The sequence below is a fragment of the Girardinichthys multiradiatus genome, chromosome 13 (genome assembly GCF_021462225.1).
Source record: "Girardinichthys multiradiatus isolate DD_20200921_A chromosome 13, DD_fGirMul_XY1, whole genome shotgun sequence".
Lineage (NCBI taxonomy): Eukaryota > Metazoa > Chordata > Actinopteri > Cyprinodontiformes > Goodeidae > Girardinichthys > Girardinichthys multiradiatus.
The window spans coordinates 39,863,153-39,873,091 of record NC_061806.1 but is presented as its reverse complement, the minus strand read 5'-3'; the positions used below and the strand labels follow the sequence as shown (position 1 = coordinate 39,873,091).

At 41.2% G+C, this 9,939-nt stretch overlaps 2 protein-coding genes across 3 annotated transcripts in view; one reads left to right on the top strand and one right to left on the bottom strand.

The window, feature by feature from the left end:
- Positions 1-1,816: 1,816 nt before the first annotated feature.
- Positions 1,817-7,852, bottom strand: nelfe (negative elongation factor complex member E). 2 transcript variants are annotated; one of them, XM_047383762.1, is made up of 12 exons: positions 7,790-7,827; positions 7,651-7,681; positions 7,469-7,554; positions 7,220-7,289; positions 6,372-6,517; positions 4,771-4,845; positions 4,642-4,679; positions 4,287-4,552; positions 2,763-2,907; positions 2,606-2,660; positions 2,128-2,230; positions 1,817-2,039 (listed from the first exon to the last, which is right to left on the bottom strand). In XM_047383762.1, the coding sequence occupies exons 3-12, from the start codon at positions 7,541-7,543 to the stop codon at positions 1,963-1,965; spliced, it is 1,050 nt and encodes a 349-aa protein (XP_047239718.1). In that variant the 5' UTR covers positions 7,544-7,554; positions 7,651-7,681; positions 7,790-7,827; the 3' UTR covers positions 1,817-1,962. The 2 variants fall into 2 exon arrangements, with proteins under 2 accessions (XP_047239718.1, XP_047239716.1); XM_047383760.1 differs by lacking the exon at positions 7,651-7,681 and having other exon boundaries at positions 7,790-7,852.
- A 154-nt stretch (positions 7,853-8,006) lies between these two features.
- The window catches only part of skiv2l (SKI2 homolog, superkiller viralicidic activity 2-like), a 33,827-nt gene continuing 31,894 nt past the window's right edge, over positions 8,007-9,939 (top strand). The window contains exons 1-2 of the mRNA XM_047383759.1: positions 8,007-8,102; positions 8,449-8,567. Coding sequence (XP_047239715.1) covers positions 8,090-8,102; positions 8,449-8,567 — 132 coding nt within the window. The 5' untranslated portion in view covers positions 8,007-8,089. The remainder of the gene's footprint in view (positions 8,103-8,448; positions 8,568-9,939) is intronic.

The window sequence follows — 9,939 nt, the reverse complement described above, 5'->3', positions numbered from 1 at the left end:
TTGGATTTATAGGATTCATAGTACAACAGATGGCTGGGTGTACTTTCCATTTATAAACTAATGTTAAGCTCTAATTATCAAACAAATACAACATAAAATAGTCTTCAGTTGCATAGAGTTGTGAGAAAACAAGACTTTACATCTTTATTATATACTTTAATATATTGAATATATATATATATACACAAACATATAGATATCTATATATATTTACTCTCACCGGCCACTTTATTAGGTACACCTTGCTAGTACCGGGTTGGACCCCCTCTTGCCTTCAGAACTGCCTTAATCCTTGGTGGCATAGATTCAACAAGGTACTGGAAACATTCCTCAGAGAGTTTGGTCCATATTGACATGATAGCATCACTCAGATGCTGCAGATTTGTCGGCTGCATCCATGATGAGAATCTCCTGTTCCACCACATCCCAAAGGAGCTCGATTGGATTGAGATCTGGTGACTGTGGAGGTCATTGGAGTCCAGTGAACTCATTGTCATGTTCAAGAAACCAGTCTGAGATGATTCGTGCTTTATGACATGGCGTGTTATCCTGCTGGAAGTAACCATCAGAAGATGGGTCCACTGTGGTCATAAAGGGATGGACATGGTCAGCAACAATACTCAGGTAGACTGTGGTGTTGACATGATGCTCTGTGCCAAGAAAATATCCCCCACACCATTACACCACCACCACCAGCCTGAACCGTTGATACAAGGCAGGATGGATCCATGCTTTCATGTTGTTGGCACCAAATTCTGACGCTACCATCTGAATGTTGAAGCAGAAATCGAAACTCATCAGACCAGGCAATGTTTTCCCAATCTTCTGTTGTCCAATTTTGGTGAGTCTGTGTGAATTGTAGCTTCAGTTTCCTGTTCTTAGCTGACAGGAGTGGCACCTGGTGTGGTCTTCTGCTGCTGTAGCCCATCCGGCTCAAGGTTCGACGTGTTGTACGTTCAGAGATGCTCTTCTGCATGCCTTGGTTGTAACGAGTGGTTATTTGAGTTACTGTTACCTTTTTATCAGCTTGAACCAGTCTGGCCATTCTCCTCTGACCTCTGGCATCAACAAGGGATTTGCACCCACGGAACTGCCGCTAACTGGAAATTTTCTCTTTTTCGGACCATTCTCTGTAAAGCCTAGAGATGGTAGTGCGTGAAAATCCCAGTAGATCAGCAGTTTCTGTTCAGATTGTCTCGACCATGTCTACATGCCTAAATGCATTGAGTTGCTGCCATGTAATTGGCTGATTAAAAATGTGCGTTAATGAGCAGTTGGACAGGTGTACCTAATAAAGTGGCCAATGAGTGTATATAGATATAGATTAGCATATATATCTATATCCATCTTTGGATGAAAAGGTAGACGGGATAAAACCTTAAGACAAAGCGACAGAAAATAAAAGTATCTGGATTCTTTTTCCATTCTTATCCATACCCGGAAAATGCCTCAATTCAATTCCCGACTTTTCCACACTGTAAGAATCCTTGGTTTCTTTAATTTTAATTGAAATAAACAGCAGGATTTCAACTGATGGTTTCTGGATCTACATCCAAGGTGGCAGTCTGGAAAATGTGGAGAAAAATAATTCTCTTTATTGATTTCATTTCTAATTTCTGTCAGAAACTTTGACCTTCTCATACACCTGCAATAAATTAATAATAAGGCCGTCAATTTCTGTATTTTTGCTTTCAAAAATGGTCTGAAAAGAACTGAGAACTTTGAAAGTTGAAGTCTAGAAAGGTTTGTGATTTTGGCATGAAAAGTGTCCAGGAACCTTCAAACTCCCAGTTTTATGGGATTCTGTACGCCTCAGTCAATGTAAGACGATGTCATTTATTAAATTCAACCAAAAAACCATCTCAAACCACATGAACATCTCCTCCACAAGGACAAGAGAAATATTGGAACAATCCCACAATACAGGCTCGCTTGTCATTAAAAGGAAAAACAAAACTTGTTTTATCCCAGGAAGTCTTCGCTGTACACCACCTGGTTCCTCTTATCCCTGTACGAGCCTTTGGTGCTATTCTGCACAGCTGTGAAGGTAAATAAATAAAGAAATGTTCAGTGCCGATCTGCAGAAACAGGTCCAAATGAACAACAAGAAAAGGGAGCGTTGTTTACCCAGGGAGGCCCACACTGATTTCCCGGTGGCAGCATCCAGCATAGGCTGCTTCCTGGCAATGCTGACTTTAATGTGAACGTCTCCCACCACGGCTCCATTCAACTGTTGGAGGAAAATAAACGGGCAAACGCTGAGGTTTTTTCTAGAAAAGCGAATAAAATAATGGACAGAGCGACAGAAAACCTTTAACCTGGAGACAAAGATTTAAAGATTTTATGTTCTCTCATTCTTTATTTATTTCTTTATTGTTTCAGCAAATGAAATTAAGGAATGGTGTACAGGCTGCTAATTAGAAAACAAGAGTTTAACGTTTACATTTCAAATATGCTGACACCACATTGCTTCAGCCCTCCTGGTCAGGAACCTTTTTATCCCTGAATGTTTCACAGATCAGTCAACTTTCCTTTAAAAATGGTCAGGTAATGGACTGAAACTAAGTGGAAAGGCAGCAAAAATTGTAAACAGAATAGTACCAACCTCAACTACAGCCTGGTCTGCAGACTCCATCTTCTCAAATGTGATAAAAGCACAACTTAGAAGAGAAACAGAAGCAGCAAAGAGTTAAAGTCTATAGAATAATGAGAACGCAACAGAAATGAATAATTAATGATTCAACAGTTTAATGGTGCCATACTTGCGTGGGTTGTCCATTGAGAGGTCGATGATGTTCCCATGCTGAGAGAAGGCGGAGCGCAAGCTGTCCTCAACGAGGCCGGAGCCATAAACGTAGACGGTGTTCCCTTTTCGCAAACTTCTTCGCTCCGGGTACGAGTCTGATCCTGAGGAAAAACCAGGGATGCTAATCACTGAAGGAAAACCACAGTTTTTATGTATCCCTCCTCACTTTTATCCTTTCCTTATCTATATAAATAATTTGATTTAAGCACAGAAGCATACCTGACATAAACTGAGCACATGTTAAGGATTTTTAAAGATGGTGTACTAAGGACTGATTATACTGGCTGTAGAGGAGATTAGTTCAGGCAGATCATGATTGTTTGCAATAGAGCTACACAATATTATCAACAACAAAAAAAGATTCACAAATGCAAAAGGAATACTTGGATGCATTATTGGGTAGGCTTTACCATTTCAAGTGCCATGCATTAAAAGTCTGCTTGTCAATAATATCTTCGGCTACTTGGATGGACGTTCACTGTCCATTTCTGATACAGATCTTAGTGACAGGGATCCGAAAGTTTGGAGAGGGTTGTGGGGACATGGAGATGATGGAAAAGAAAGAGCGGTGAGGAAACTGTTAATAAATACATCTCAGCTCACAGTGGGGTTTTTTTCCTAATATTGTGCAGGTCTGGTTTGAAAGATTTTCCAAATTTGAAAAATTAACTTCTTTCCACAGACTGCAGCGAATATCTAGAATTTTCATGATACAGTATATTATCAAAAGTACTGAACCACATCTTTAAATTAGTGAATTCAGATTAGCTAAAAAACAGTGCATAGAGAGCACTGGAAAAGGTTTCCATGCCCAAAAATCTGCATCCAATCCTTGTAATGCAAAGCATCAATGCAGTGGTTCAAAGCATGCCACCACTGGACTTAAGATTGGTGGAGATGTATTCTCTGGAGTGATGAACCCCACTTCTCTTGTCTGGTAATACGATAGACGAGTCCGGGTTTGGCGGCTGCAGAGAAAATACTTGTCTGACGGCATTCTGCCAAGTAAAAGGTTTGGTGGAGGGAGCATTATGGCGTGTGGTTGCTTTTCTGGGTTTGATCCAAAGTACCTTAGTTGCAGTGAAAGGAACTCTTAATGCCCCAGCATACAAGACATTTTGGACAATTTCCTGCTATAAATGATAAGGCAACAGGCCCTGTGATATGATTTAGAGAATAGATAGGGAGCCAGACCTTCTTGTCCTACATCAGTGCCTGACCTCACAAATGCTCTCAATGCAGAAGGGTCAAATATTCCCATAAATACACCTAAACTTCGTGGACGGTTTTCGCTTTAATAATGGCAGGCGATGGCACCGACTCCATATTATAGCGCATGTATTAACAGTTGGATGTCAATAAAGTTTTTGAGTCCTTAAAGGCAAAGGGCAAAATTGTGTACATCTGATTATGATAAAAGGCTTTTTACAAAAATTCAAATGACCAAAAATCCATTAAACAGCCCTGAGAGGCGTCTTACTTCTGAAAGGTGCATCTCTGTCCCGCTCCCTGTCCTGGTCTCTATCTCTGTCTCTGCTTCGATCTCTGTGTCTTTCTCTTTCCTTGTCCTTGTCCCTGTCCCTCTCCCTGTCTCTGTCTTGGCCTCTATCCCTCTCCCTTTCCCGGTCTCGGCCCCTGTCTCTGTCCCACTCCCTGTCCAGCTCTCTGTCCCTGTCCATTTCACGGTTGGATGACATGGTGCCTCCTTCTTCTTCATCTCGGTATCGGTCGCTTGAACTAACGAAGCTGCAGGGATGCACAAAGACACACTGTTAGACTCGTAGAGGAAACTTTTAGAGGATCAATTAATTACTTATAGTCCTTTGGGTCAATACCTTTCATACAAAGACTTCCGTTGAGCTCTCTTTCCAGACTAGAACAAATGATACAAAGAAACTTCAGAGTAGAAAGCAAATAATTTATCTTGAAACAAACACTTGAGAGAAATAATATCTCATTTATACCTCAGGTTGATCATCATCTGCAGAGAAACTCCTCTGGAAAGGTAAGAAGGCAGGAACTGGACCCTTTTCTGGGTCCTGATGAAGTGTAAAAATAAAATGAAACAGAGGAACAAAGAAGAAAAAAAGGGAAACCAATCAGACAAAAAGGGAAGTGTGAGGCACATTTAATTCCCTTTATCAAAACCAATGAATCAGATGCGGATCTGTGGCTTCTTTGTCATTTTAAAATGTTTCAGATCATTTAACAAATTTAAATAACAGACAAGGAAGATGAGCAAAAACAAAAAAGCTGTTCTGAAAAGCCATCCTGACCCTATGTAAAAAACGAATTGGCCTCTAGACATAAAAACTGGCTGTCCACCCTGGGTGACAACAACCCCAACAACTGGTAATGCGTCTTTTACATCCCTGTGGAGGAACTTTATGTCTCACAAACCGACAGTAGTCACCGGTGTTTTCTGGTAGAGGGCAAGGTTCATGGTTCACAGTAAGACATCCAGATCCTGAAGCAGTCAAGCAGCCCTGGACCACCACCATGTTTGACTGTAGGTATAAGGTTCTTTTTACTTAAAAGCTGTGTTAGTTTGCTGTGTAAGGACACATATCTTCCAAGAAGTTCCGGTTCTGTTTCATCAGTCCACCATTTTGCCAAAGGTCTTGGGATCATCTAAGATGTGTTTTTTGACTAATGTGAGACTGGCCTTTGTGTTCTTAAAGTTCAGCAGTGGTGTTCACCTTGTAATTCTCCCATGGATCACAATTTTGCCCCTTTTATTTCTTGGTTCTCAACCCTGATTTTCAAAGCATACTGCTTTAGATGTGTCTCTGCTCCTGCACTCCTAATTCAAATTATTGCATTACCTCCTCAGCATACCATCAAGTGCTGCAGAAGTCTGTTAATTACTCATTCAACGCAGGTGCTGGCAGCAGGGGGACACCCAGAACATGCAGGACATGGAGTCCGGAGGACCAGAACCACCGCTTTAAATGTTGCTCTGGGATCTTTTGTGACCTCCTGAGTGAGTCAGCAGAGCACTCTTAGGATAGTTTTGGTAGGCTGGCCACTCCTGGGAAGGTTCACCTTGTTACATGATCTCTTTATTTGTGGATAATAGATGTAGTTCGCTTGGGTTACAAAGATATGGAAATTGAAATGTAACTCTTTCTATGCTGATGGAGGTCAATGACTTTGCTTCTCGTCTATTGTTGAATTTCTTTAGATCGAGGTAAGATGTGTTGCTTTGTTTGGCCTACATTATGTCATCATACAGGTTCTATTGAAGTGATATTTTCATTGTAAAGGTGAAGCAGTAATCAGGCCTCAGTGTTGCTAGTGAAACTGAACCAGCATTGTGTCTGGTCACAATCATTTCATGATCATACAAAGTGGGCTTTTATATATTTTTACACAGAGCCAGTGTGGTTTGTATTGTTTTTATCCCTTAATAAATTAACTGTTATTTAGAAATTACTTTTTTTTTATCTTTGTCTTAAACTTTTTGGATGATCTGAAACATGCAAGGTTGACAAAAAAGCAAAAACAGCTTAAATCTGAAGGGGTCAAATCATTTTTCACAGCACTGTTTTTAATGACACCGTACCTTAAGTTTGATTTCTAGCATTCGAGACCGTTTGAAGCCAGAGTTCTTGGTCTCTGATTTAATGGCGCTGATGGCTCCTGACTTGATGAGCATCTTAGCTTGCTCTGTCGCTGTTGCGGTATCAACAACGGGTTGGTCCGACAGCGCTGTAACAAAAATAGCGGAATATTAAATTAAATATGAAATAAAATTTGAGTGAAGTGTTTAGATAAGTGGCCTCTAAGTAGTGCAATTTGATAAGCATTAAAAAATATATTTGTTTCTTTTCTCAGGTATCAAAATAAATATATTTATGATCCAAATACCCTGCATCCATTTTCTATACCCGCTTCTTCTGTACAGGTGGGGGAGCTGGCGCCTATCTCCAGCGGTCGAGAGACGGGGTTCACCCTGGACAGGTTACCAGTCCATCGCAGGGCAACACACAGGACAACAACCATGCATACTGAACAATTAACCTAACAGTCATGTTTTTGGACTGTGGGAGGAAGCCGGAGTACCCGGAGCGTGCACAGGGAGAACGTGCAAATCTATGCAGAAATATCCCTGGCCGGGAGTCGAACCCAGGACCCTCTTGCTGCAAGGCAACAGTGCTACCAACCACCATGTGCAGAATGTTCAGCATTTGCTACCTTGTCTTTCTCTTTTGTACAACCGCTGCATATAAACATATTTACAATAAAAACAAACCAAAACGTTTATTTTTTATTTCCTTTGTAAATATGTATGCTTTCATTGAGAGCAATATGGAACCGAAGTCAAATCCCTTGTTTGTGTGCACAAACTTGGCGAATAAAGCTGGTTCTGATTTAGAACCAAATCTACCAAGATCAATCAAAAGCGCCTACTTCGTTTCAAGCCGCTCTGGTTTGTTTGGTTGGTTGAACTCTGCTTCTTCAATGCAAGAAGTGCTTTTTTCTGAAATGACAACAGCAGATAAATCCCAACAGCATTTAGTAGATGTCAACTGGTGGGGCAGCAGTGGCCTCTGTTAGGAAACGCTTAAAAACACTAACATACTTTGCTGGTGTTACACTGAAATGCACATTAGTGCCTTTAATTAACAATATGAGAGGAAATTATTTAAACCAAAATACCTTCTTCTTAAGTTTCGCGTACTTCTTCTGTAGAGCCTCCTCTTCCTCCGTCAATGAGTTCGGGAACAACACCATGACAGCAACAGCTACAGCACAAATAGAGGCAGCATGAGGCAAAAAACGCATTATAACTGGGTTTTTAGTTCGAGCCATAATGGGTCAGCCCAGTGGATTTAACTAACCAGAAACGACAGGGTAGCTTGTTTCCAAAGACTGCAAATGTTAAGCAAAACAACAAATAGTACAAAAATAGATTTGGTCAATTGCTGCACGCCTAAAGATTAGTTATTTTAGTCTATAATAGTAATGCTAATAACTCACCACCTTCTCTTGGAGTCCTAACAACACCGTCGCGTAAATATTACGTAAGCATGTTCTTTATTTATTTTTTCAAAGGGTCAAGAAAATCTTAACAAAAACTACATTAATACAGAATATTACTGCTCATATAAAATGTATTCTTAATTATGTTTTTACAACATTTCTTATTTTTTTTATTCCTTTTGCGTTAGCCGCGAATGCTAACTACTTCCGCTTTGTGGTTTCGGGGAACTTCCGCATCAACAGCCGAGCAGGACAGAGCTTACATGGTGGAAAGTTTCAGTCTGTAGATGAAAGACCATGGAAAGAATACGTACGTTGCGTCTTAGATGGATTTAGGCAAATGCTTTAAGTGTTGTTAAACGACCAGAATGTGTTTTAGTTCGCTGGCATGCGTAGCTTTCAGTTAAATCACTGCTTCAGATCATTATATGCAGAATTAACTTTACTGATCTAATGACTGCAGTAGGGTCTGTTTAGTATTTGCTTGGTGCGTGTTGCCTATTACATGAGTCGATATTATTTAGCAGTAATGTCCAATAGACCTGTCTTTCTAACTAACTCCTTACAACTTACTTACATGTGTGTATTTAGCTTGTCTACTGTCTGTAGTGTGGTTTATGTGTCCATTGAGGCCCTTCGTGGTGTTTTGTGTGCAGATGTCCCCCCTTTGGGCCCCATGGACCTGCCACTGTCCCTGCTGGAGATGGGATGCTCAGGCCGGTTTGAGCTCATCACACACCCGCTTCCTGGCCAGCCTTTGCCCCCCCAGAGCACGGTCAGTAGCAGGTTTACTGTTTAAAATCATAAAAACGGTGAAATCTCACAAAATGTGACACATCTGACTCAATATTTTCTTTTCTTTTCAAATATTTTAAATGGAATTTTCGTAAATGACCCATAACAACAAAATATCACCCCACCTATGTCAGAAAAGAGGGAAAAAAGGGAAACATGCATAACACAATACAGGTCCTTCTCAAAATAATAGCATATTGTGATAAAGTTAATTATTTTCCATAATGTAATGATGAAAATTTAACATTCATATATTTTAGATTCATTGCACACTAACTGAAATATTTCAGGTCTTTTATTGTCTTAATACGGATGATTTTGGCATACAGCTCATGAAAACCCAACATTCCTATCTCACAAAATTAGCATATCATTAAAAGGGTCTCTAAACGAGCTATGAACCTAATCATCTGAATCAACGAGTTAACTCTAAACACCTGCAAAAGATTCCTGAGGCCTTTAAAACTCCCAGCCTGGTTCATCACTCAAAACCCCAATCATGGGTAAGACTGCCGACCTGACTGCTGTCCAGAAGGACACTATTGACACCCTCAAGCAAGAGGGTAAGACACAGAAAGACATTTCTGAACGAATAGGCTGTTCCCAGAGTGCTGTATCAAGGTACCTCAGTGGGAAGTCTGTGGGAAGGAAAAAGTGTGGCAGAAAACGCTGCACAACGAGAAGAGGTGACCGGACCCTGAGGAAGATTGTGGAGAAAGGCCGATTCCAGACCTTGGGGGACCTGCGGAAGCAGTGGACTGAGTCTGGAGTAGAAACATCCAGAGCCACCGTGCACAGGCGTGTGCAGGAAATGGGCTACAGGTGCCGCATTCCCCAGGTCAAGCCACTTTTGAACCAGAAACAGCGGCAGAAGCGCCTGACCTGGGCTACAGAGAAGCAGCACTGGACTGTTGCTCAGTGGTCCAAAGTACTTTTTTCGGATGAAAGCAAATTCTGCATGTCATTTGGAAATCAAGGTGCCAGAGTCTGGAGGAAGACTGGGGAGAAGGAAATGCCAAAATGCCAGAAGTCCAGTGTCAAGAACCCACAGTCAGTGATGGTCTGGGGTGCCGTGTCAGCTGCTGGTGTTGGTCCACTGTGTTTTATCAAGGGCAGGGTCAATGCAGCTAGCTATCAGGAGATTTTGGAGCACTTCATGCTTCCATCTGCTGAAAAGCTTTATGGAGATGAAGATTTCATTTTTCAGCACGACCTGGTACCTACTCACAGGTAAATGGTTTACTGACCATGGTATCACTGTGCTCAATTGGCCTGCCAACTCTCCTGACCTGAACCCCATAGAGAATCTGTGGGATATTGTGAAGAGAACGTTGAGAGACTCAAGACCCAAC